Source organism: Pleurodeles waltl, chromosome 6 (genome assembly GCF_031143425.1).
Source record: "Pleurodeles waltl isolate 20211129_DDA chromosome 6, aPleWal1.hap1.20221129, whole genome shotgun sequence".
In the NCBI taxonomy this organism is placed as follows: domain Eukaryota; kingdom Metazoa; phylum Chordata; class Amphibia; order Caudata; family Salamandridae; genus Pleurodeles; species Pleurodeles waltl.
In genome coordinates this window covers 861,773,386-861,800,432 of record NC_090445.1, presented here as the reverse complement: position 1 = coordinate 861,800,432, position 27,047 = coordinate 861,773,386, and the positions used below count along the sequence as shown (strand labels likewise).

Genomic DNA, 27,047 nt, shown 5'->3' with positions numbered 1-27,047 from the left:
GTGCTAGAGTGATGTGGTTATCTAATGTCAATTTTTTTTGTTGTTAAACTCTCAAGTATTTTTTCGAGTCTTTTAGATGTGGCTCTTTAGGAAGATGGTTCACTACTCACTCTACATGACTTCATCTTCAAGAAACCTAAAGCCCTAGAATCTTAATTCACATCATTACACTTTATTACAAGTTGCTGGGTAGATATATTTATGGAATGATTAGAATTTATTCTCAAATAATAAAGCCTCTCCCAGATACAAGATGTTTGGTTTGAGATATCGATAAAATGTTGCGATTTATAAATTTTACCTTCTGTCGCTATGGACAATGGTGTGTCATGGTGCCGAAGTTGAATGTAACTATTGATACAATTTCTACCAATTTTATAAAAACGAAAGGGTTTATGATTGTGTAATGTTTATATTAATTATACAAATGACATATAGGTTGAATTTAATTTTCTTCTGTCTAGATACATTTGGTAGTCTTATAAACGTTCACAGGTTTTCTCTAATCATTATTATACAGAGCTATTTGTTTTTTTTGTCTGTTACTTGAATGTAACTACTTATTGTAGTGGAGAGAGGAGGAATTGAAAACTGTCAGCTGTGAGTTGTAGATCTGCAAACAGTTTGTGTTGTTCATTTTGACTTAAAAGCGAAGCCGGAGCCAATGCAGTGCATGATCTGCACAGGTGGCTATTTTCCCACTCTCTGTTCTTATTTCCTTTCCTACTCTGACAAATAAAAGCTGAGGCATGCTTTGTAGTTACAAACTCAAACTGCTTGCCACGCAGCCTTTTATCTAGAGTCATTTGCTCAAGGTTTTCTTCAGTTCTTCACCTTGGGTTCCCTGTGCTCCACTGGAGCTTGAGGATATGTATGTCTAATAGTTATACTTTATTTTTTATTTCCTTTTTTTTTTACTCAGTAGCTTTTCATGGTGTACACAGCTTTTCCAATCATTCACATTCTCAGTATTTGTATTCTCGTTACACGCAAGGTTATCAGCCCTCTACTCTACAACATCACTTCCCTCACCCTGGGCATTTTCTTTATCTCGCTCATACTGGAGAGGTCATGTTCTCTCACTCTTCCCACCTTATGGGCCAATCTCGATACAGCTGTATCTAATTGTGTCCCCTTCTGCTCTTCCTTTTATGGGTAAAGTCATTAAGGATGCCATTGCCTACCAATTTCATGAAAAGATTGAGCGTAGTGCCCTCCTAAAGGCTTCATGCAGTTCAGTTTCAGTCCACAGTGCAGTAAATAGATAGTAGCTGACCTCATAGTGGACCACAAGCCCTGTTTTGACCCTCTCTTCTCTCATACGGGTTTCTGTGGCTAAATTCTGTAACTATTTCACTCTTACTTTAGTAACAGGTTTCATTTTGTCCAGTTGAATCCCTCGATTTGAGTGAATTCCAGTAATGTGGCAAATTCCAAGACTTCATCCTGTCACGTTAAAGCTCAACAGAGAACAGTTTGAAATACTAGAAAAGGGAATAAACATCGAGCTGCATTAATACACTGGTCCCATCCAGCTCCAACTGAAGGCTTCTTAAGACAGCAACACTGATCACCAGAAGGACTGACTTCACCATTCAAGACTGGATATTCAAAGCCTGAAGTTCAAACTCTTGACTAAGTTTGTCTTGATTTTGCATCAAAATTGACAACTAGGGGATTGGCTGAAATGACTAATCTGCAACTCTTACATAAAAAAAATTCCAATTCCTTTGTTTAAACGTAAAAGTCTACCTCAGATTCAAGACTGTCCTATAAATAAAATTGCACCAGTTAATCCTGTGCTAAAGGATTCATTAAGGCACATCATCCTGAACCTAATTTCAGAACAGCCATTCAACACCTGGTTCTTTCCTAACAGGACTGATAGCTTATTTGTGCCAGGGTCACACTCAACACCCTTGAGAAGTGTCCCACATACAGCCACTCAGCACATCCATAGCTTGGCTAAATAGACAGGGTGACACCTATGCTGCAGGATTTCCTATGGCACTCCTTACCTGCCTGCATAACCATCCTCTTCCATGTTTACCATCCTTTAACTTCTGACACACAGTTCTGTCTGACAAGCAAACTTAAGATCTCAGAGGACCAAAGAAACACATTCAGCTATGACATTCCCAGGTTTGGAGTCTATAAATGAAAAAAACAGGAGTAAAGTGTAAGCCACCTAAGGTACCTCGGATCTGGAATTCCATCTCAACAGATTCTTCAAGCTCCTTCCCTCCTCCACGTCTTAAAAACACTGAAGATCCAGCTTTTAAAGGGACCCTCATGAGTAAAGTTAATCCTGCTCCAATGCAACAGCACCTGCATATTAGCAGCACTACTCCCTCCCTTCTTAAACAAAACGCATTTTCTTTGTGGCAAGCATATCATATTGTGCTTACAGAGGTACCCAACCAGCAACTCATGAATTGTAAGAATGTCAGCCATGCCAAAGCCAGGACTTGAGCTCTATCCATGAGATGTCATGCTTGCTCTTGTGCCTTGTACTTACATAAAGGTGTCCAGAACAATAAGTTTGTGCGAAAATGTTCCCCTTCTACAGAAGATGTCCTCTAGCAGTGCACAGTGAGCAGGGACAATGGTGTGTCTTTACTTGCATTTATCCTTTTTTTCCACATGCCCCTTTGGGTTTCTTACAGCTCAGTCATTTAATTATTGTGTAGTAAGGCTGGCAGTTTTGGAGCAGCAATGCAACTTTGCCCATCCCTCATCCATCACCATCACAGCCACTGCCCCAAATGTGTATGCAGTATCTTTAAAAGAAAATTATATTCTTCCCCAATTATCAGGCAGCAAAAGTCACCCAAGTGGATGAGAGGTCTGCAGAGTCCCTTATCCAGTAGGCACTTACAACACGGGAATAGGGGGCTAAAAAGGTCACTGTAAGAGTTATTCCTGCAACCTGCCCTTTGCTTCATCGCCCTTAGCTTGCACCTTGAACTTCAGAAAACTCTGGCCCTGGGCTTTTAGGTGTCTCACAGAAATCTTTCTAGTTTTGCTTTTCTACTGTGCCAAAACATAGCAGTTCATAGATTTCACAACTTTATTTGATCCTCCTCAAATCCTGTTATCCTGAAACATCCTTCATTTTTCATTCCACTCGGTCGCAGTCAGTGTTGAGTATAGGGAACTGTGATGAGTGCGGAATTGCATGAGAAGTCCCACTGGACCTACTAGTTGTAAGCCCATGCATGCATTGTTCTGATTGCTTTATTGGTGTGGTTATTAAAATGTAATAGATAAAAAGATGCACTCTCTTGTCTAGTAAGTGGTGCCGGTTCACTCATTGGTGATAAGAAATAGAATAAGGGTTAAGGAATGCAAGAAATAACAAAGGTAACTTTTCTGAGTTAAACATCTCTTACTCATACTGTTGTGTGTTGTAGAAGGAAATGCAATGCTTTTCTTTTATTTGAATGAAACTGTTTTCCTTTCCCATCTATTTACAGAAAGGAAAAGGTGATGTGAAGCAAAGTGGGAGGCACGATCCATATGCATATGTTCCTTTGAATAAGGCAAAACTTAACCGAAGGTACTTCTTTGTTTTAAATTAATGAATGATGTTATGTACTTGAACTATAGACTCCAGTTCAGGAGTCGTCATTAATTTTCATGGTATACCAAAATTAATTGCTTTTATTATGAGAAATCTAACCGGTAACTTGTTTGTTAGTCTTAGCGTGGAAGTGTGTCCTGACCTCCTTAATTCCCTCCCAACCCATACACCCTTTAGCTTTTTTATTTGGTTGTTCTGGCCTGTCTGGTGTAATATCTCTGCCGTGCATCTGTCTCATAATTAAGTTTTGCTCAATGTAAGCTTCTGGCAAAATGGTATTGAGTGGTAATGTAGCTAGGCTGAGAGGCATTTTGCTGGTTATACATGAACACATATGCTAAGCTCAGTACAGAGGTGTGCTGCCGGAGCAAATAGGACTACTGTGTAACCTAGCCTGCTATCTGCACACAGTTAGCTTGTCATAAATGGGACCTTGAACAAATAATTCTGATGGAAAGTTCTAACCACAGATTCCTCACCTTTAGAATATAACACTTATGCACCATAGGTGCCAGGAATGTAAAGTTTTACTCCATTGAACACAGGAAGAGGTTGCGGTTGAAACTCTGGTTTTACTCGTGCTCCAAGTCATGGGCCGCATATAGAGGCCGTTCCTTCTAATAGTCTACTTCCCACTCAAAGTCTTCGGGTAACTCAGAGTTGAAGCCCAAATGAAATAATTGAGACTGTGTGGAACTTGACCCCATCCCACCACTCTAGCTCAAAAGAGAAAATGCAAGGGCAACAAGAAAAATGTCACAATCCCTCATAATCCCCATTTTCGAAATTGATTTCTTTCCAAGTTACTTAGGCCTTTGTGAACCCCGTAGCAGATAGCAGACATGAGTGAGGCCATGCTGCATATCTTTATTGCGATTCTTGCCCACTGTGGTGCTCCTTTGGCCCTATGGAGTCCCTGGGGCTTCCAGTCAGATTACCTTTGGCGGGTCCTCCTCTGTTGCAATCTGTTTCCCTTGGGGCCCATAACAGGATCCATACCGACTGGGGTATGGACTTCCACGTCTCCCCAAGATCCATGCCAGTTCCTGCGGCACAGGCATAGATTTCACCCACACCAGTAGATGATCCTGTGCCAACAGCGATGTTAGACTCTAAACCAATGTCATTCCAGCCAGAGCTCCACACTCTGTCACAATATGAGATCACAAAAGTGCAAGCTGTCACTATGCAGCCTAATTCCAACCTGGTGCCTTTGTCTCAATGCTCCAGTGTCTTTTTAGCTCTGATTCAGACCATATAAAGGAGATACACAAGGTCCCGGAGGACACTGATGATGAAGAAAAGGCTGATGGTGTGTTCACTCCTCTCATTATACCGTTGATGAACTATACTTGGATTTACAAAATGTCAGTGAATTAGACAGCTCCTATGAAACAAAGTTTACGTTCCAATGGGGGGAAAACTATGGGAGAAAGTACCTTGTTTGCTGCAATGGTCTGGATGCAGCTGAGTGCAAGATGTGCTGAAGCCGTTCACAAAAACAATTGTTAAGACAGAAATTCTCCAGCCAGTGCCCCCTATGTTTGAGTCCTTGCTACCATTTAAGGATGCCTTCACTGACTTTATGGTGACTACAGGATCCAAGCCTTGTTCTTGCTCTCCTTTCAGGTTGGCTATAGCTTGGCCTGCGCTGTGTGATATTTCCTCCTATCTAAGTGCCCTACGCCACAGAGCCTAACTAGGAAGGTCAGTCTCTAGTCCTTCCTGACAACTCCTTCAGATACAGAATTCAAAAGGGTTGATGCTTGTGGTAAATGGTTAATCCCAGCCTTCCCACCCAGTGGTACAGCAGACAGTATATACCTTTTATGGCTGCGTATGTGGCATTGGAACATACTGCACTAGGCACGGGGTCAATCGTACTCGATTTTCTTCTCCCTTACTGCAGACAGTACTAGGCTTATTAGTTTGTCCTCAGTGGCTTATGGTTGACCAGTTGGAGGTAGGCTTCAACATTTCTGCGTCAGCTGGCGATCCGTTTCATCAAACTAATGCAGATCTTTCAAAATGGCTGTGTCCTACCCTTCATTTCCTCCATGCCCCATCTCCCTCCATCAACATACTGAATTTCTGAGGAACAATTGGCAATATTGATGCACAAGGTAAATCTCTTCCCTCCAAGGGTGCAATGGGATAGGTATCAGACTTGGAGAAAAGTGAGGGATTCTATTAACACTACTTCCTTATCCAAAAAAGAATCTGACCTTTTTTTTTGCTGTTTTAGACTGCCCTCCGTGTAAGGCCTGTCTTTAAAAGGACAAAGCCAGAATGATCATGCTAGCTCACATTCTGTCTGCTCTGGAGACAGGAGACTGGATGATTTCACTGGGCTTGCCTGCAGTTCTAGATGGATCAAGAACACTTTCAATTTGCTATGCATCGCTTTGGCCTTATCTCGGGCCCTCAGTGTTCATGAAAGTGATGGATATGGTTGTGGTCCATCTGGAGACATGGATTTATCTACCTCGACTACTGCTTGCTAAAGATGAGCTCAATGCAGTCACTACTGGACCACCTTCAAATGGCGACCTAGTGCCTAACATTGTTAGACTTCACTATCAATGAGCAAAAGCCTCATCTGCCCCTCACAAAAAGACTTCCATTCATTGGGCTGTGTATTCATGAAGAAGAACAGAAAGCAAGGAAGTTTAATGTAACCATCTTCATGATAGATATCCGGCCAATGAGCGAGAGATGGACTAATCCAGAAGCCTACTGCACCAGCCAAACCCTGCATGGCTTTCCTGTAGTTCTCTGGCATGACCACCTCCAGGTCAGTATGGACCGAATGCATAAGTAGTGCACCGTGTCTGTTGTCCATTTGAGGGGGAACTCTAGCGGCATAGGTTGCGTGGCCCCAGTAAGCTGGAAAATCAGGTATTTATCCCAGTTCACTCGCAGACCAGAGTGGCTCCCAATGTGCACCATCTCCCTAAGGACAGGGATTAAATTCTGTTCCAGTTCATGGATATATAAAAGGGTATTGTCAGCATACGTTGATATTATTAATTTATAGGGCAGAATGCAAATACCGCAATGGGCATGATACTCGCGTAACTCGCAGGCCAGAGGCTCGGCCACCAGTGCATACAGCAGCAGAGATAGAGGTCAGCCCTGATGTGTGCCTCTGGTAATAGCAATTGGCTTGGATAGCACTTCTTTGACCCGTATGTGTGCAGCTGGATCTTTATACAACACTCTGATAAGTTTCAGGAAGACATCTCCCACCCCAGTGCACCGGTGTACAGCCTGCATAAAGTCCCATTCGACAGAGTCAAAGGCCTTTTCCGTGTCTGAAAAAATGGCTGTCGCACGAACAGAGGGATCAATACGCGAGATGACACAGAAGAGGGTTCGAAGGTTGTAACTAAGCAACTGCCTAGGTATGAAACCTGATTGTTCTTGGCCCACTCTACGCAGAAGTAAAGGGAACAATCTGTTAGCCAAAATTTTTGCAAATAATTTTGTATCTGTATTTAGAAGCGACAATGGCCGATAAGAGAAACAGTGACTGGCTGGCTTACCCAGCTTAAGTAATGTGACCAGCAGTGCCTCACGCATGGTTGGGGGCATGCAGCCATCATGGCCCATCTCCTCAAAAAGGCATGCCATGTGAGGGAGACGTTTATCCTGGTAAGACTTATAGAAAGCAACAGTCAGACCATTCAAACCAGGCGCCTTTCCATTAGGCATTTCTTTTTTTTTTTTTTTTTTTTTTTTTGCGCGGCAGTAATCTCTCCAGGGCCAAGCGGTGCCATTAGATGCTCCCTTTGGTTTGCTCCGATAACCACTGCATGGCAATATGTTCAAGGTAATCTACTGTGGCTTGTTCGTTGTATGAAATTTGTGATGTTTATAAGTCTGCATGGTAGGTTCGAAACCTCTCAGCCACCTCTTCAGCTTCACTCACCCCTAATCCCCAGTCATCCAACACCAACAGTATCTCATTGTACTTGTGTCTTCCTCTCAGCCCCCCGCATATTACTGCATCCTGTGCTAATTCATTCCTGCAAATCTGACTTAGCAGTATCTCGTCTGCCGTTGTCCCATGTGCCTGCTCTAGTGCCGCCATATCTGATTCTAGTTTTTGCAAGTGGCTGCATAAAGAAGAAGCACCCCTGCATGCTTTGCAATAGCATAAGTAACCCCTCAAATATAAGCCTTGAAGGCTTACCATATAGTGGTGAAGTTAGTGACAGAACCCAAGTTGGTACGAAATAATTCTTCTATCAACTGTGCCACGTCCTCCCGGAAAGCTACATCCTGTAAGGAATACTGTGGGAAACTGCAGGCAAATGCACGTGTGTGAGCTTCCATCATCTCCTTTGTCAGCAGTACTGCGGAATGATCGGAATACGTGCAGGGTAAATGATCAAACCGGCGAATCTTTGCTACAGTGTGCCACCACTAAGCAACCATTAGGATCCACACAAAATTCCTTCACTCTTACTCGTCCATTTGAGGACACCACATGCATGTGTGGTAAACCCTGCAGCGTAGCCTACCCCTTTCATATGCAGCGAGGTGAGAACCCCAGCTTGGGGAGCCAGATGTGTCTCTTGTAAAATAGCTACCTCAACCTTTTTTGCTGCAAATAAAGCACTACTTTATGGATTCTACAACCATCATTCAATCCTTTAACATTCCATGGTAGGATACTCAGATTGGGCATCTGTGGTGGCGAAGCATTATTATCCCCATCGTACTAACGGCCACAACTCGTATCCACCATCACATAAAAAGCGTCACACACCCTATGGTATAGATCGTGCTGTAGTAAATTTAGCTTGAACATCTCATTGCTGCAAACCCCACCCACGTCATGTCCCCCAACTTAAAACTTAGTAATCTCCTACCCCTTCCCAACGTCCAAACCGTACTGTCCCTGGTAGACCAGTGTGGTATACACATTGGGGAAGACAGTACCTGCCCATAGCTCCAGTAACATACCAATGGAATAAGGCTATTTCTTGCATACTAGTACTCCATTCTAACTAACAGCATTTACTGCACGCGGCTGTGCAGAACAAAAAAAAGTCTACATTTCCTTTGACAGCAAACATCTCTGTATCCTGTGTAAGCAAACCATGTAAAGATGACCTTGAAAGCCAATGAGGCAATAAATAGACCAGGTGGTTATAAGGAGCCAACTACTACAGCAAAGAGATTTAAAGCTCCACATGCACCAACTCCCAGACAGTGCAACCTGTGTATCTAATGCATAGAACGTCTTGCTTTCAGCACCAGTTTATACCAGCACAAAGCAGTGATTAAAGAAAAAGTTATACATATTTTAGCACTGTTCCTCAGAACACTGTGAATATGCTCCACGTGGTCTGCCGTTCCGCAGTGCGCCCTGGGAGAATTCAGACTTTTTGGCTTCCCATCAATGGTTACGCGCAGTCTGGCTGGGTAAAGCATTGCATAATGAAGTTTAAAGTTCTCTCAGTTTTGTCTTCAGTAGCATGCACTGCCCTCGTGCCTCTTGCACCTGTGGAGTAAAGTCTGGAAATATGAACAGTGCTAAACCTTCATACCGTAGAGACTTGAGCTCCCTGGAGCGGTGCAGCACTGCATCGTGGTCTCTATAGTTCAGGAGACGCGCTTTGATGGGGCGAGGACAGGCCCCTGGCACAGGTCGAGCCGCAGGCGAACAATGAGCCTGCTCAACCACAAAGATGTTAGTTTTTGCACCCCAGCAATTCTATAAGAAGACCCTCCACAAAGGCCTCCATATTGCCAACCGCTGTGGAATCCGTCAGGCCAACAATGTGCAAATTGTTCCGCCGGGAATCGACCCTCCAGTTCCTCGGCTTTTACCTGCAGTGCTGTCACTACCTTCTCTGGCTACTTCTGTACCCCATCCGACGATTTGCTATCATTCTCGATGTCTGATATGAGCTTCTCAGCCATGTCAAGATGCTCCGCATGTTTAGCAGTGCGATTGAACATGCTGTCCATTCTGTAGGAGAGCGAATCAATCTTTCCGTCGATTTTGGTGAGGCTGTGCTGCATTATTGTGAGGATTTGGAGTAGTTCTTTGCTCAGTTCAGGACTCTGATCGCCCAGATCTGGAACACCAACATTGCATGAGCCGTTTTTGCGTGTCTTTGGCAATTTCGCCTGGGCTTTATCCATTTTTACCATGGTGGATAGCACAATGCAACACACGGCTCCAGGCAAATATGAGAGTTGATATCAGAGCATAGAACCAGGCACAGGCCAGAAGTGTGCACCAGCAGTGGGATTCCCTGATTTCCGACTGGGCTGTCAGTAGGGTACGTAAGGTCTGTGTCGCTGCTTACAACTGTAATGGCAGACAGCCTAAGAACACAGGGCAAGGCTATAACAGTGTGCTGTGGCCTTCATATGGTACTACTGATGGTACTTAGCTGTAATAAAGTCAGCGCTGCTCCCGTCGAATATAATTCACAGTAGCATCGATTAGATATTGATAGATGGAATCATGCAAGGCCCCCAGTCGAGCATCTATATCTCTTTCAATTGGTCCCTGGTGCCAACTCCACACAGTCACGCCCACAGCGGGCGCTCAGTATCAGCACAGGTCCCAACGGTCACGTGCCACCTCACACGTGGCAGTACTCCAGGTCCCCCAGCCACAGGTTGGTAGTCAAGGCGTATCTGGAATAGGAAGCCAAATGCCTGTGCACTCCACAAAGCGCGACTCCCGAGTTGGGGGCAGGGAGGAGGCAGGCTCTTAGCACCCACGGGCAGCCAGCGAATCAGTAACCATTGGCTTGGCTGGTTTGGTGTACCATGCGGCCCAGCCGACAGGTCGTTAAGCCCCCCAGGACCGATGCAGCTCACCTCCAAGTCGCGACCGGTGTCGTCAGACCCCTAGGAGCACCTCCTTTATCGCCGGCCAGCCTGATGTCTGTGCTATCCTGAGCCCCCCAGGCTCCAGGTAGCTTGGAGAGCGCCTGGGAAGTGGGAACAGGGGTGGGTTAGAAAGGAATTCAGATTTTCCTAGCTTTAGTGAAGGAAAGTCTAGATTTTATTAAAGATACGGAGGCGAGTATTATGCTTCCTTTTCTTGCTTTATTTGAACAGCAGCCAAGATACTAAAAACCATAAAGAACTACATATCCCATGAATCAAGGGAAAAAAATGTCATTCATCAAGTCATAACCAATAACCAATCCAAAACACCCAACCCCAATAACTATCTTAACTGCGAACAACAAGCCCTCTTTTCTTGCAGGAGCAGATCAAGGCAAACGAAACAAAGGAATAATAACAAAAACAATGGAAAAAGCCATCAATAATGTAAAAAAGTATTTTGCAAAGTCCAGGGTAGACGAAGGAAACGGCTTCAGGTGGTCCTCACAACCTCTGGAAAGCGTTGAGCGTTGATCGCGGAAAGTGCCAGAAGAGGGAAATTCCTGAGGAAGGATCTTAGACAATGAACCAGCATCTTCAAGATGAAGCGAGTGGTGCAGGGGGAGTCGGCATTGAAATAGAAATGGGTGGGTTAATAAGAGTGGTGGGATAATACTCGCCTCAGTATCTTTAATAAAATCTAGACTTTCCTTCACTAAAGCTAGGAAAATCTGAATTTTATTACAAGAACGGAGGCTCCTATTATGCTTGTTTAAAGCATATTAATAACAGAATCAGCCATTGAAGAAATAGGTTTGCAATAAAAGGTTCTAAAAGTGGAAACATTAGACCAATCTGCTGATCTAAGAATGTCCTCCAAGCGAGCTCCAGCCGAAAGTGCTTTAGAAGCCATAGCACCTCTGGCAGAATGTGCTCCAAATGAACTGGTGTCAATACCCGCAAGGGTCATAACCCATCTAACAAATCGAGCAAGGGTAGGGGAAGAGACGGGTTTATGAGGTTTAGCAAAAGAAATAAGTAACTGGGAAGAGGAGGACGTTCTTAAATCCGCGGTTTTAGCAATGTAGACTTTTAAACATTTACCCACACAGAGTTTAGGATGCAAAGGAAAGTACGGGTAATGAACCACAGAAATGTTAGTCTTAGTTCTTCTATAAACCCTGAAAGACACATTAGAAGGAGAAAACTGGACGGAGGATACATCCAAAGCTCTAACGTCAGAAACACGTTTCAAAGAAACTAAGCATAACAACATAGTTAACTTTGCGGAAAGATGTTTCAGAGAGAGTAATTCATTATCGAGCCAAGAGTTGAATAAATTCAAAACCAAATTCGCATCCCATAACTGAGAATATCTAGACGCAGGGGGATTAAAAAATCTTACTCCCTTCAAAAGATGGCACACCAAAGGATGTTCCCCAACAGGTTTTCCTTCAATTCGGATATGTTCGGCAGAAATAGCAGATCTATACGTATTCACTGTTCTGTATGCCTTCCCCTGTCAGGCTAGAGACGCTAAAAAATTAACGACCAAAGTTACATCGGCTGAAAAGGGATCTGAATTCCTGTCCAAACACCAGACCAACCAGGCAGACTTGTAAGCCTTAGTCGTTCCTGGAGCCCAAGATTGGCGGATATACTGGGCAGCTTCCTCCGAAATTCCAGGGGTTCTCCAGGCTGACCCGAAATCTTCCATGCTACCAGAGTTAAGGTATGATTGAGAAACATATCGTGAGGACGACCCTCTGGATCGAGAAGGAGCTGTGGAAAAGAAGGAATCAGGACTGGAAAATCTATTGACAATTCCAGAACCAAAGGGAACCAAGGCTGGGTTTGCCAAAAGGGGGTCACTAATACCAGGGAGGCTCGTTGACGACGAACCTGGGCCAGAACTCTGGCTATCATCATAAAAGGAGGAAAGGCATAATTGAGATGGAAAGGCCAGTCCTGGAGAAAAGCATCCGTAGCAAGGGCTTGAGGTTCCGGTCTCCAGCTGTAAAACTTTGGGAGGTGAGAATTTAATCGCGAAGCGAAGAGATCTATTGACATGATTCCGAATTTCGAAGAAAGTTTGTTGAACACTAAAGGATGAAGCCGCCAATCGCTGGAATCTTTTAGGTAGCGTGAACACCAATCCGCTATTGTGTTCATTTTGCCCGGTAGATATTGTGCCGTGACTGACAATTTTCGAGGAAGGCAAAACTCCCAAAAGCTTTTGGCTAGATCCGCAAGGGGCTTGGATCTTGTTTCCCCAAGATGATTGATATACTTCACTGCGGAAATGTTGTCCATCTTTAAAAGAATAGAACAACTTACCTTGTCCTTTGCAAACGTCTTTAGTGCAAAGGAGCCTGCAAGCATCTCTAAACAATTGATATGCAGAGCAGACTCCCTCTCTGACCATACGCCCCCAGTCGAGATGTTGCCACATCTTGCGCCCCAACCTGTCCGACTTACATCGGATTCTAATACTAGATCTGGGGCCGAAGAGAAAATAGCTCTTCCGTTCCAGGCCTCCAAATGATCGAACCACCACTGAATCTCTGCACGAGATTCCTGATCCAACTGAATTACATCTGAATACTGAAGGCCCCTGCGGAGATGACGAATCTTTAGCCTCTGAAGAGCTCTGTAATGTAACGGACCTGGAAATATGGCTTGAATGGATGAGGCCAAGAGACCTACAATTCTTGCTAGAGATCGAAGAGACAAATGGGAAAGAGTGAGGACCTGCCGCAGCTCGTGTTTTATTTGACTTACCTTCTGTTGGGGTAGAGACAGAGATGTAGCTTTGGAATCTTTGAGGAACCCTAGAAATTCCACCTGAGTCGAGGGAACTAGAGAAGACTTTTCCATGTTTACCAGAAAACCTAGGGATTGCAATAGATGAAGGGAAATATGCAAATGCTCCAACAGGATGTCCTTGTTCTGAGCCATTATGAGAAAATCGTCTAGATAGATGATCAATCTTATTCCCTGAGCTCTCAAATAAGCTACCACTGGCTTCATCACCTTTGTGAAGCACCATGGAGCCGAAGCAAGACCGAAAGGGAGATCCTTGAACTGGAAAATTGAATCTTCCCACAGAAACTGTAGGAATTTCCTGTAAAAGGGATGGATAGGAATCGCAAAATAAGCATCCTGAAGATCCAACCGAACGAAGCAATCGCCTTCCAACAAAATGTCCCTGAGATGAAGAATCGTTTCCATTTTGAAATGGTTGTAAACCACATAGTAGTGGAACAGTTTTAGGTTTATCACTGGCCGAAACTTTTTGTTTTTCTTCTGGACCAGAAATATGGTACTGAGAAAACCCGAAGGGTGAAAGCATGTTTCTTCTATCACATTTTTTTAAATCAACGATAAAATCTCTAATTTTATCAAACGAGATTGTTCCAGAGAAAACTTTAGAGGGGGGGAGGGAAGATTGGCTGGGGACCTGATATAGATCTATGCAATACCCCTGAATGGTCTGAAGAACCCAAGGGTCCGCGGTAATTTGATACCAACTTGAAAGAAAATGGGCTAACCAACCTCCCACCGGAAGAGGGCCAAAATTTAAATTTCTTACCTGAGACTTGTCTTCCTCTCTGACAGTAACCTCTGCTCCTGAACCCTCACCCTCTTTGAGGGTAGAACTGAGGTCTGAACTCAGGGGAATAGAAGGAGGAGCCTCGGAAGGAACTGCCACCACGGGAGGTGAAGCGGCCGGTAAAGCGGCTCCTTCCTTTACCGGCCCTGCCAAAAACCCTGGAGTTGAAAATCTTCTTCATCGAGACCTGGGCCTTATCCATTGTCGCAAAGGTAGAAACGTATCTACTGAGTTCTTTAATAAACGAGTCCCCAAAAAGAAGACCGTTAGCCTTCTGTCCTTCTTCCCTGGCAGCCAAACTGCCCAATTTAGGATCCATTTTGAGCGAAAGACTCTTTCGTCTCTCCTGGGAGATAGCTGTGTTTGCATTGCCCAAAAAACAAATTGCCCGCTGGGCCCAGTTAGAAAGGGTATCAGGATCAATTTGTGAGCCTTCCAACCTGGCATCTTCCGCCAAATCAAGAATTCTGGTCAGAGGACCAACTAAGTCTAAAAGTCTGTCTTGGCAAACGGACCAAGCTCTGTCGACCCCTTTCTTACGGTCCTTACCAAATTTAAAGAAAAATAAAACCATATTGGGATCAATAACAGGCGTGGAAGTGATGCCGTGCGGAAGGGAGGGACGGGGACATTCAGAGCGCAATTTATTTCTCGTGGCTTTATCCAAAGAGTGTCTTAAATGAAGCGAAACATATTCCGCCACGTGATCAGACGGGAACCATTCAGTGGAATTTGGATGGTGTATCAAAGTGGGATCAAACATAGGTTCCCCCAGAGCATCAAGAACAGTAAAATCATTAACAAATGAAGATGGACCTGAATCATAAAGAGACATTTTTTGCCTTTTCTCCAGAGGCTCTTGCCAGGGATCAGAACCCTGGAAATCATCATTATCCCCATCATATTCCATATCATCATCAGTATCCCTCAACTGTGTTAAATTCATAGGAGAGGGACCCTTTTCCACCGTATTAAACTCCTTACGGGGGGAAGGACCAGCAACCTGGGGAGATTCATCAGCGCTCGACATTGCTTGAATTTTAGAAATAGTGCGCTTTTTACATTAGACTGGCTCAGAAACATTGGTATTTTGGGAGGACAATTTTTTTAAACGATAATTCAAATTTTTTCGACATATGCAACATAGATGTTGACAGCCTGCTGAACAGTATCCTGAATAAAAGAATTCAAATCAGCACGAAAACTATCCATATCAACTTCACTAGAACGTTCATCCACTTTTTTAGACATTATTTGACAAGAGAAATAAGAAAATATAAATAGGAAAGAAAATTTATGAAAACGCCAGTTAAAACGCTCACAAATTGAAAGAGATTATCAAAAGTTCAAAAAATAATCCAGAAAACAAGGGGTTAAACTAAACTGTGGCTATGGGCGTGAACAAGAGAAGTGTAAAAGGATAACACTCCCCTAAACACCAAAAAAGGTTAGAGGAGGCGTGGCGCTCCCCGCCTCCCTCGAAGAAGGAACAGACTCCCAGGAATGCCCAAGACGCGTTCAGCGGTAGCCGAAAGAGCCACGGAATCCCCGAAGGAGAAGGGGACGCTTCTGTGGAGACGCGTCGAAACAGCAGGCCGAGCTCTCCTGAGGTAAGCGCTCAAGTGAAACGCGTACCTCAGAAGAGCGAGGCGGGAGAGCCGTACGTTCTGAAGAACGTTCGGCTCACCAAACAAAACGCGGAGAAAGCACTCGCTTCATAGAATCCAAAACCAAGTAATTAAATAATGTCAAAGTTAAACGGACACATAAAAAATAGCACAATATAAATAATACACAACACAGATTATGAAATAGAACTTATCTTGACTGCGAGCAGCAAGAAAAGAGGGCTTGTTGTTCGCAGTTAAGATAATTATTGGGGTTGGGTGTTTTGGATTGGTTATTGGTTATGACTTCATGAATGACATATTTTTTTCCTTGATTCATGGGATATGTAGTTCTTTATGGTTTGTAGTATCTTGGCTGCTGTTCAAATAAAGCAAGAAAAGGAAGCATAATAGGAGCCTCCGTTCTTGTAATAAAATCCAACACTGCCCAGCCACAAGCTCCTCTCTCCGCCGCCGCATCAGGTGTAATCCCTCGGTCGCCATCCAGGCAGCGTCGATTCCCAGCCACCAATGCAAGTTAGTCCTCACCGGTTAACAGCAGGCCGCCAACCGCCCTCAAAGAGGCGGGGCCGCAGCTGCAAACAATACAATAGGGCAGAGCGGCGGCAGCGTAACTTTTTTTGTGTAAAATATATGTGTTGGAGAAGGGTAATTAAGGATTATGTCAAATGGCCGGAGGATCTCGCGTAACAAGCGGCCATCTTTAGGCCAGGCAAAATCTGGCCCCCTCCCTCAGCACTTTGTTGTGAGTAAGAGGTGGTATGCCTCAAATCAAGATGCAAATAAGTAACATCTGGCACACCACTGCATCTTAGTGGACCCCGCTTAGAATTCTTATTTCTGTTCTTCTTTATTGTCTACTGTGCTATTTTATTTTATTTTTATTTCAGCTAACTGCTTCACTTAGGAGACTGATAACGATTTCCATTCTAGGTCTTCATGTCCACTGCCTCCCTTTGCTTAACCTATATGCTTTTTATCACCCATGTGGGCTTGTGACAAGATCCTTCCTGCTTCTCCCCATCCCTCCCCTGTTTCCTTTTTTCCTCCTTCAAATTGATGCTCATTCTCTGGTGTGATTTGTCCCAATACTTATCAGTGATTTACTGCTCTTGTCAGTTTGCAACGAACCATGTTTATCTTTTTGTTTCAGGAAATTTCTCTTTTGTAATTGCTCTTTAAATTCCTGTCCGTGAACTAATAAAATATCTTTATACTAACACACTTGTTTTTCCACGTTCCCGCACACTTGACGTTTTGTTCTACCGTACACTCCAGAAACTACTTTGTGGAAATTATCCCTTTATTCTGATTATCACTACCTACAAGTTTCTCCTTTTTTCCTCCTTTACTGATTTCAGTGGTTAGTACCATGGATCACACTTTTTCTCAACTCTCCTTGTCAGTACTTAGTTATTCTGCCTCTATCATTGCTTAATTCTGAAGGATTTTCCAAATGCTTAGTTTTCAGTGTGTTCCAAACTGCTCTGTCTTCGTGTCCAGTAATTCGTCCTCATGCTTTTGCCTTTACTTTGGGCTTTTCTCCCACCTCTTTGCTGTCTCTGTTTTTTATGTCTCTCCTCTTTAAATCTCTTCACAATACCATCCCATGCCTTTTTTGCGGCAAACTCTTGAATGTCCTATTGTCACATCTAAAAGGTTGATTATAGTGTGAGTTTATTTTCTGCTGAACAACCGTGCCCACCTATACCTCTGTATTATCTTTCCTTAGTCGTATCTCCTCTACACATCCTCTGAATATAATTTATAATATAATTTATTTTTATTCATACATCTTTTTGCATTTATCTGCCTTAAAATATGTATAACCTCATATCCGGTCATGTCACAAAAAAAACCTAATTTTTGTGTGTGTCCCACTTAAGTTACTCTTCTTGTCTGGTAGCATGGGTTTGACCATAATTTAATTCTTCGCCAGTCACTCCAGGACCCTGTTTGCTTTCTTTTCAACTTTACATTTTTATCTTATTGCTCCTCTGCTAATTATCCTTAGCTGGCTTCACCTTCATATTCAATATCATCAGTTTTCTCTGTATTGTATTTAAAAAATACTTTCTGGTGGATACTTCTATTTGCCGAGTTCCCACCTCATGAATCTAGACACACATTAGTCTGGATCTGGTAAAGTTGAAATAGGTCTCCTGTAATCAAAGGTGGTGCCAGGGCTCTAATAATCCTAATACGTCCTTGAATGTAACAGCATGAATATTATATGGTGCCACCTTGGCGCTCTGACATCAGTTCCATTAATTCTTCACCCTTTGATGCAGATCCAGAGTTACTCTCCTTTCCAGTGCTGTCTGATATTAACCTGTCAAGCAGTGCTTCAGGGTCAGTGCCACCAAAAAATAGAGCCTTGGTAGAGGAAGGAGCAGTACCTTTGGAAACCTGACCTGTGTCAAGTTCTTAGTACTCTTTTCTGTGGGATCTGGACTCTGCAAGAGCCTCCTGGCTCATTGCTGATTGTTTGCCTTCAGCATCTTTAGAGAGCTAGGAGGCACATTCTTTTTCGTCTGGACACCACAACAAGCTTGGTGTTGACAAATCTTCATATCCTGCTCCAGAAAGAAGTACCTGATCACACCACAGGTACTCAGGCTGGACCAATACCGACACAGTCTACTCCCCTGACTCTGGCATAATTTCTGGGCAGCATGGGCAAGCCTCTTCATGTTCCATGGATCTTACTCAGGTTGAGGACTCTAGGCAGTCATTCTTTCCCTATACACACTCTGAAGAGATTTTTATGTTGGACTTCCAGACCATGACCGACCTCAACACTTCTGATAAGGTTCTTCCTGATTTCCCCATGACCGTTCCTTCAGAGGACTTTTAAGATGGTAATGGGATACATGCTTGAGATCCTGGAATTGCCTTTAGCCTGGCTGAGGTCCTGGAATGACTTTTACCCTTTGCAGAGATTAGGGCCAACATTTTGATTGAATCCTTGAAGATTGGTCGTTCAGTGGCAGAAACTTTTTTAACTCTTTTTGAAACTTTGAAATTGGTCATATATGCTTAGACCAGCTTCTGTATAACTCGTCCACTTGAGGTTGTTCGCTGTTACCAATCAACTCCTGTGGATCTGACATTTTTGTCCACTCCTCTGCCTACAAAGAACCTAGGACCAACAGTTCCTAATTTTTCATGATGTGGTTGCTGGTTCTTCCTCCACTCTTACTGACAGAGTTTTTTATCGACAGAGCTAATGGGAAAGGAATTGTTTTCCTTAGGGAAGTCTGGCTTTTCGTTCCTGTAATGCCATGGGTCTGTTTGCACATTACTCTAATGTTATTTGGTAGATTGCATAAATGGTGATTACTCTTTTGCCAGACCATGTATGGGCATTTGATGCAAGTATACAATGGCATGAAAGACTGAGTTGCTTTAAGTGACTGCAGTCTGGCGGGCACCTCCAACGCTCCCACTCTTTCTATCAGTTGAATTCACCTACTCCGGACAGTGGGCGGTGTGTTGTCTGTGAAGAGTGCTGTAGCCAGAAGAGGCAGTATTAATCTTTCTGGCTTCTCTGTTCTAGCTGTATTGAGTATCCCCTTGAATGTGGGTGCCTGAGATGAAGGTGGCGTTCTCTTGACACTGCTGTTCAGCTAATTTTTCCCTACTTCATGGCTCCCTTGTTGAACTTCCTTCCCTCCCACTGTTGATTGATGTTGCATAGTTCTGAGGCAAGAGGGTGCAATTTATTTTCATTCCTCTACAAGGAAATTCCTTCTGTTTAGTGCGGCTTTCTGTGAATCCTGGGTAGGATCTTGCCCTTTGTTCAGTATGTTGGTCTTTGTTGATGCGTTCTTCCAGACTTCCATTTTTATCCTTGGTTAGGAAAGATTTTTTAGTTCTTCTCTGTGCACTCATTAGGGTTGTAATTTGTCTGCATGCTGCAATTTGGAGGCTTCTTTTCCTGTGACAGTTAACAAATAGCCGGTATCCATGGTTGGATATTTAAAGTCACTGATGAGCCCACTTAGCTTCTTCAGGTATGGATGTTTTATGATCAGTGGGATATCGGCGCAATCTTTTTTTAAGTGAATGGGCTATACATCCTGTGCTTAGAGTGGAGACCGTGTACCTTGGTTTATGGCTCTTAGTATATCTCTTACCTTTCGGGGGAGGGGTGGGAGGGTTATACTTTTAAAAGGTTGTCATTGGCCTTGGTTCCTGTGCCTGACCCTCCTTGGTATGGAGTTTGCTGCTCGATGGTCCCTATTCCTGACTCATAGTTGTGGGTGATCAGATGCCTTCCTTCACCTTGCTGGCTTGTGTAGTGCCTACTTCTGAAGGAGCTGGTTATGCCCCTAGTGACAACTTTGGTATTGTCTGTTCGACTGAGTTGCCTACAAGATTGAAGCTTTTACTTTGCCAAGTCCTTGGCCTGTCTTCAGTTGTGGTCACTTCTGCATCTAGCTTAAAGATGTTCGTTGGATCGGGTCCTGTACTCTTGCTGCAGCATGAGACACTCTAATAGGTGATGTGAGGTTTTGCACTTTCTAATTCAGCCTTCAGTTCCACCACCTGGGATTGCCTCTTGTTCAGAAGGTTAGCTACTTCCTACTCTTGTTGCCTGCCGTTCTTGTCTGGGTAGCGGCCCTCATATGGAGTTTTTATTTTGTGCTCCCCTTTTTCAGTGTGTCTCCATCCGGGTGTCAACATACGGAAAGGATGTCTGTTTTTTATGATTTTCTTTTGTGAACGCCCAAGTGGCAGCATTTATTTCAAAAGTGGCACGGTTCCATGTTCTGTGATTTTGCAGGTTGTCCTTGGCCTTCATTTTTGCTGGGGCAAATTTCCACGTCAAATTATGTATCCTATATTAGTGTTCTGGGCTTCTCTGAGGTGTATCTTCCCCTGTTCTGTGACAGCTACTTCGGGTGGTTAGATTGCTGGTTTGTTCCACCTATCCTTCAGCCGATGGTGATCGTACTGCTCTTTTGACAGTTTCTGCTGCTTCTGCGTTTCAACTTTCATTTCCAGCGTGCTGGGAATGAAGGGGGAGGTAATGATCTGCCTGGCTTTTCCCTGTGTGGCACGTGGCTTTGTTAATTTAGCAGCATTCCAGTTTGCTCGTATTATCGCTAAAGTTGGGTCTTCCTGGGTTGTTGGAATTCCGGTGTCTGTTTGCCTTCTAATTTGATGTAACAAAAAAAAAATGTGTCGACCAGAACGGTAGGGTTTAATGAAGTGCGGATGTAATGGATCTCTTTCGCTGTCCTCTTGTTGAGCGTTTTGTCACCGTATCATTTACAGTTCCCCTCTTGTACCTTACGCCAGCAGTGGTGTGCCTTAGCTTGCTGTGTGAGCCGCTTTGGTACTTTTCGAGAAGTCGTTGCTTTCAGTTTGAACTTGTAGGGCTTAGCCTGATTTCGAGAAACCTCACAGTGGCCCTAGGTTTAATCAGGTTTGTTTGAAAATGGGTATGGATGGCCACTTGAATACATCTGACCTATGAGATGTGTTTGTTTTTTGTACTAAGTAAGCCTATTTTTCCATGACTTTACACACGTGCAGTGAGTTAGATGTCTGTGCAGTGACGTTTTTAGGTCTAGCGTGGGCCAGGACCTCGTATTTTACTAAAATAACATCCATAATTTACTTATTTTAAGGGGGTTTCGGCACCTTTCTTCTCCCATTGGTCTGTTGTATCACCCCCATTATGCTTCTGCCCACTACAGCATCCAACTTGGGGCAATTGCACAGCCTACTAAAGCCTCTGGTTAACATAACTTTGGGAGGCTGCATTTTGCTCTTTCAGATGGTGAACATCCGCGCAACTAGGTAGTTCCCTCTAGTGCCAGTGTTGCCTGATGTGATGAGACGAATTCAAAGTGAGCACAGGGTACATTCCAGCCTTATCAATTCCTGTTACCTTCCTATGCTGTTCTAAATTCCTCATGAAGTGGACTGCTGCTAATTCACGACATACTGTATTGTGTTCCTGGACTCGGTTATACCAATGGTTCTTGAATAAACTTTGCCCAGAAGCAAAATCAAACTTTATTGTGTTTAGTTTTAAGCACATTTGCAACATTTTTATTTAAACACGTGTTGGTTGTAATTTGGGTTTCCAATATTTCTTACTGTGAGCCCTCTCAGCATTCTTTCATTACTTTTTTCTTTCGTCATTTTATTTTTATTTTTGGCCCTTTTTACCCTTTCCTTTTCTTTATTATTTGCCTTCTTTTATTTTGTTCCATTTTTCCTTCTTTCTTTTGCCTTTTTTCTTTCATTTTCTTTCTTGCCCCTTCATTTTTATTTCCTTTCTTTCCTGTTCGTTCCTTTCTTTTCTTAATCCTTCTTTACTTTCATTGTTGTGCATTTTTTCTCTTTTGCTTTTCTTGCATTCTTTATTCACTTCTCATTCTCTTTCATGTCTGCTTTCTTCCTTTCTTTCCTTTCTTTTTTGCTTTCTTTCTTGCCTTCTTTCATTGTTTCTGCCTCTATTTCTTGCTTTCTTTTTTCCTTTCTTTTCTGCTTTTTTACTTTTTTCCTTTTTCTTTTGTCCTTTCTTTTTCTTTTCTCTTTTTTGCCTGCTTGACTTTTTTTCTTCAGCCCTTCCTTTTTGTTCTGTTTGCTTTGTTTTTCCTTCTTCTCTTTATTTTTCTTTCCTTGTTTTCTCTTCTTTCTTTTTTTCTTCATTCTTCATGTTTCCTTTTTTTCCTTCTTTTTTGGCTTATTTCCTTTTTTCTTTAGTCTCTTTTCTTTCTTGTCTTTATTTCTTGCCTTTTTTCTTTTCTTCCTTTTTGACTTATTTCCTTCATCACTCCTTTCTTACCTTTTGACTTCGTTCCTTCCTTTTTGTCTGCAGTCCTTCCTTTTTTTTCTGTGTTCCTTCCTTCCCTACTTTCTTACCTTCTATCTCAAACGCGGGGATAGTAGTCAGTGGTAGACTGAGTGTTTTTTTAGGTCTGTGTTAGCCAAGACTTTCTGATTTTACTAAAACTATGTATTCCATGGTTACTTAAAGGGGTTTTTAGTCAGACTTCGTCCATTAGTCTGTGATTGTATCATTCACATTTATTTTCCACCCACTCCAGCATGCATCTAGGGGCAGTGCTAGCCTTCTTCAGCCAGTGACCGACTTTAGTATGCGTGATGGCATGCTGCCTTTTCACAAGGAGAACATTCACACAAGGTTGTTCCAATCAGTGGCGGATGTACCATGATAATGTGTACTTTTTGGAGACTTGCCTTTAGCCAATGGGTGTTTTTTTTATTTTTTTTATTTTATTTAAATTTTTTTATTTTTAGGGGGGGGGCGGTAACTTCCAGAACAATAAACTTGTGCAAAAACCATGACGGAGCAAGAAAAGAGTTGCTGAAATGCTGGCAGCCAATTCTAGACCTATTGGCTTTGCTTTGTCCATGCTTGTTTCTACTTGTCTGTTAGAATACAGCAGTATAGACGAGCATAAAAACAAGTATATTGGGCCATTGAGTAAAAGTAGCAAAAACTACTATACACCTACTTCAGAGGTAGACATCATAACCAACCATGAGCCGTCGAATGTAGAGTTGTTAAAGCGGTGCTACATATGAAAGTCTCATCAAACTTGGTAGCTCTGCCTCTAACAATTCCCGACTCCTGGTCATTGTTTTGGTCTGTCACACTGGCCAGCGTGTCGTAGGGAATTGTTTTGGATTGGCCTTTCCCTTGTAAATACACAGTCTGGCTGCATAAAACAAGTCACCAGTATGAGAAGGTTCTTATCCCTTTATGTGTAATGTGGATTTTCCTTACTGCCAGAGGCCAACAGGACAATGTTGTTGTTCTCTTTCTCTAGTTTAAGAGGGCATAGTCAATTCTTTCCTTTAAGTGTGGGATTCACCGGAGGGACATCTATTTTTTTCACCTCTTCTGGCGTGTTTCATTTACAGAAAATGTTATGTGTTTTTTCCAATGTTTGCTGAGAGATGTCTTTCATGCATTAAATATTTATATTGTATTATTATTATGAAGTAGCCCTGCCCTTTACAGATCACCTTATTTGTAATGCACACACATACAAGGGACCCAGTTTCTAGGGGCAGCGAACAAAAGAGTCATAAATACTGTCCTCAATAAGGGCTCATTAAAGACGTTCAATTTAAGGCGCTAGGCAACAAGGAGTGTATGTTATACAGGAGAGAGGAGATAGGACTTGGAGGGTCCGGGGTGGGTCAGCGAGTAGATATTGGAATAGCTGCTACTTTCTGCTTAAAACTGGTTTAATTTCGTGGCTTTGCTCTTTTACATTCACACCAAATCTGACCGCGTTTTTATAGCTCCCCACTGGATGGATGAAGAATATTTGCAGACAACAGAAACTCTTAAAGCAGGGGTTGTTTGTGAAAACAATGCCCATGGCGTGCATCTGGCACATTGTTGTTTTTTACGGGGAGCGCAAAGCGCTCTGTCCCTGTTGTAATCTTTCTTTGGCCTTCAAACCACGCCAATGTCACGTCAGTTTCTTTCATTAGTTTGTGAGCTTGCCTTTCAAAATCTGCTTGCTTTTATTAGTGAAAGGCATCATAAGTCATGCCTTCTCCGGTGTTTAGCCCTCTTCGCGCGCGGCAACCAAGTACTGAAAACAAATGAGGCTCCACGTTTTCTGTCCGGTTTCAGGACTACTTTTTCCTCTTTTTTCGCAGTGCGATCTCGCTGGGCAATAGTCGAGCGCTTTGCATAACATCGACCCTGTTACAAAATTAATTGCACTTTTGCCAGTTACGTAGATAATTGCAATTTTGCCGGTTACATGGATAATTGCACCTTTGCCGATAGGTTTCACTACGAGTGAACTTTTATTTCCCTTTGTGTGTCTGCTTTGCACTGATGGCGGCTGTCAGCTGGCTTATGTGAAACTTTAACTTTTCAGTTTATATGGCAAGAAAAGTCCAGTTAGTTATGTGAAACTGTTTTATTTTCATTTTCAATTTGTGACAAGAAAAGTCCGGTTAGGAGTTTACAATGCTAATTGCTCGAGCAAACGCCAGACCGGTTGCATTGCAAATGCTTGTATTTGTCTGGTGTTTTGATGCTTTGACTGTTGCTAGTGGGCAGAGAAAAATCTTGTCGGAAGACATGAATTAGACAGGGCAGCTCTTTGGACAACATGGAACTCGCGTTACTCCGGCACCCGGCTCCCCCGCTCCATCTCTCCAACATCAGAGTGATCTGATGCTCTGCTGCCCCACCTTTAACTGGGGGACACTAAATCGGGGGTTCGGGATGAGTTATTTTAGGGTTTCCCGTTACGGTCTCTTCTAAATGATGTCCTTAATTCACGTGCCTGTAATGGTTCCCATATACTAGGAATAGGCCTTTCCCGCGATCCCTGCATTTCTTGTGTGCTACATTGTAGTCTTTTTAGGCGTAGAAGTCTGGTAGAGAATAGTGTGAAATACGAGAACCACGTATATGCTTGAAGTTCTTTTTCTTGGTTGATTCTCTTTCTCTCTGCAGGTCGGGACACTTCAGTCCATCCCCCATCTACATTGCGATCTTGACCTTTTAACATTTTAAGCTTGGCACGTAGAATAGTATAACCACAGTACACATTTTCTCATGCAACGAAGGTGTTGACCTACTTGAATTATACTGAGGGACGTCTCCCTGTCCCTCAGTATAACAAGTGCTCATGCCAGCACAATGTGGTATGTGGCAATGAGCATCGCTGGCCTGATGAGGATGCACGTGATGAATGAGGGTCATACATGACTATGTTCTGCACTGATGCCTGAGGCAGGATTTATCATTTATTTGGTGTGTTTTTTTTCTCTGTTCTAGGAAAAAGGCCAAGATGCAGGGCCAGTTCAAGGGGTTCATGAAGGCTGCTCAGAAGGGGGCAAATGCTGGACGGAAGAGGAGAAGAAAGGAAAGATCGATTTGAAGTCCCCCTCCCATCCTTGGACTTGGGAATGTCTTACTTGGACACTACTGGGATAGATTCTGGATGTCCGCGCTCATAATAGTGGAAACCGAGTTTATCTTGTTTGTAAATCCACCTCCCTCTCCCAGTTTTGCAGGATTCTTCTCACGTGCATCAGGAACAAGCCTTTGTAAGGCAAGCATGGAAGCAAGAACCACGCAGCAGATTTCAAGGCCTTCTTGCATTGTTTTTTTCTATATACAACTATTATTTAGCATCTGGACATGGGTTGGCCGCATTCAGAATACACATTTCCTGGCTCAAGGCTTTTATGTAAAAAACAAAAAAATGATTTGTAATTGTATTTAACAAGCTTGGGGCCTCTTTACATTTGAAACCGTGCTGTGGCACAAATTACCATTTTCTGTGTTCAGAATATCTATTTTGATAAAATACATGTGATTATTTTTCTCACTCCCTAATCTATCCGTCTGGTTGGATCTACAGTAATTTACTACTACGTGTCTTTAAATAACTCACTATTTAATTTCCGTCTTTTTTTCTTTGTTTGAAATGACTGATATTTTTAAAATACGTCCCAAATTCAAACTGTGCAGTGCACGAATCGTGTTTAACACCGGTGCGCCTGCACCTTCTGAACAGGCAATGTGTGGTAGGGCGTAATCGGCATGTCAAGTATAGATTTTAACAAGTGCAGTGTCCTGGCTTTAAAAGTAGTTAAGTGTCTTATCCATAAATAAATCCGGTATGCCATTGTCTTTGTGCCCCTGATCGAGTTGGCGGTGTGAGTGAGTGTAAGCACATATGAGTCAGTGACTGAGTACGTTTCGGAAACATCATGTCCTCGAGCATTGCTTATTTAAATTAATTAAGCACGCGTGACTGGCTTAGTGCTCGGATGCCCACGCCAGCCATTCCATTGTAAAGCCCGTTTCCAAGCATGCTCCAAGACAGTTACGCTTCGCCCTTGTTGCTATAAGCCTCATGCGGTCTAAGGCTGTGCCCACTTGTTTGAAATAATTGAAAACAACCTCAAAGCAGCGGTAGGTTCGCTAGCACGAAATTAATTCAAACTGGCATTTTTTTAGGCATAGAATGAATTAGATTTTAGTTCATCTTTAAGTTGTGTGCAGGCTGGTGCGATTCTAACATTTGGTTAAAAGTGTGGTAATAAAGTATTCAGGCAGGCAAAAAAATGCTGTGTGCTGGCGTTTTTGCGTCACTTATCTTGGAACTGCTACATAACACAAATTTAGGAATTAGGTATTGTTGGGATCCAAGTTTATGTTCCTCTTTGAGGCTTTTTTGATTTTCCGTTTATTGGAAACCATACATATGTAACTCCTTGCCTGCTAAACCTTTTCCCCCCTGGAATGCTAAGGCCTTTTTAGGGTAGCTTGGCTTAGGCATTCATATAGTTTTTCCCCACAGAAGGTATCCATGACAAATTTGCGTCC

The 27,047-nt window shown here is 43.0% G+C and overlaps 1 protein-coding gene across 1 annotated transcript in view; it reads left to right on the top strand.

Annotated features, from left to right (window-relative positions):
• The window catches only part of RRP12 (ribosomal RNA processing 12 homolog), a 682,638-nt gene extending 656,290 nt beyond the window's left edge, over nt 1-26,348 (top strand). The window contains exons 33-34 of the mRNA XM_069239610.1: nt 3,477-3,559; nt 25,488-26,348. Coding sequence (XP_069095711.1) covers nt 3,477-3,559; nt 25,488-25,590 — 186 coding nt within the window. The 3' untranslated portion in view covers nt 25,591-26,348. The remainder of the gene's footprint in view (nt 1-3,476; nt 3,560-25,487) is intronic.
• The last annotated feature ends 699 nt before the right edge of the window (nt 26,349-27,047 follow it).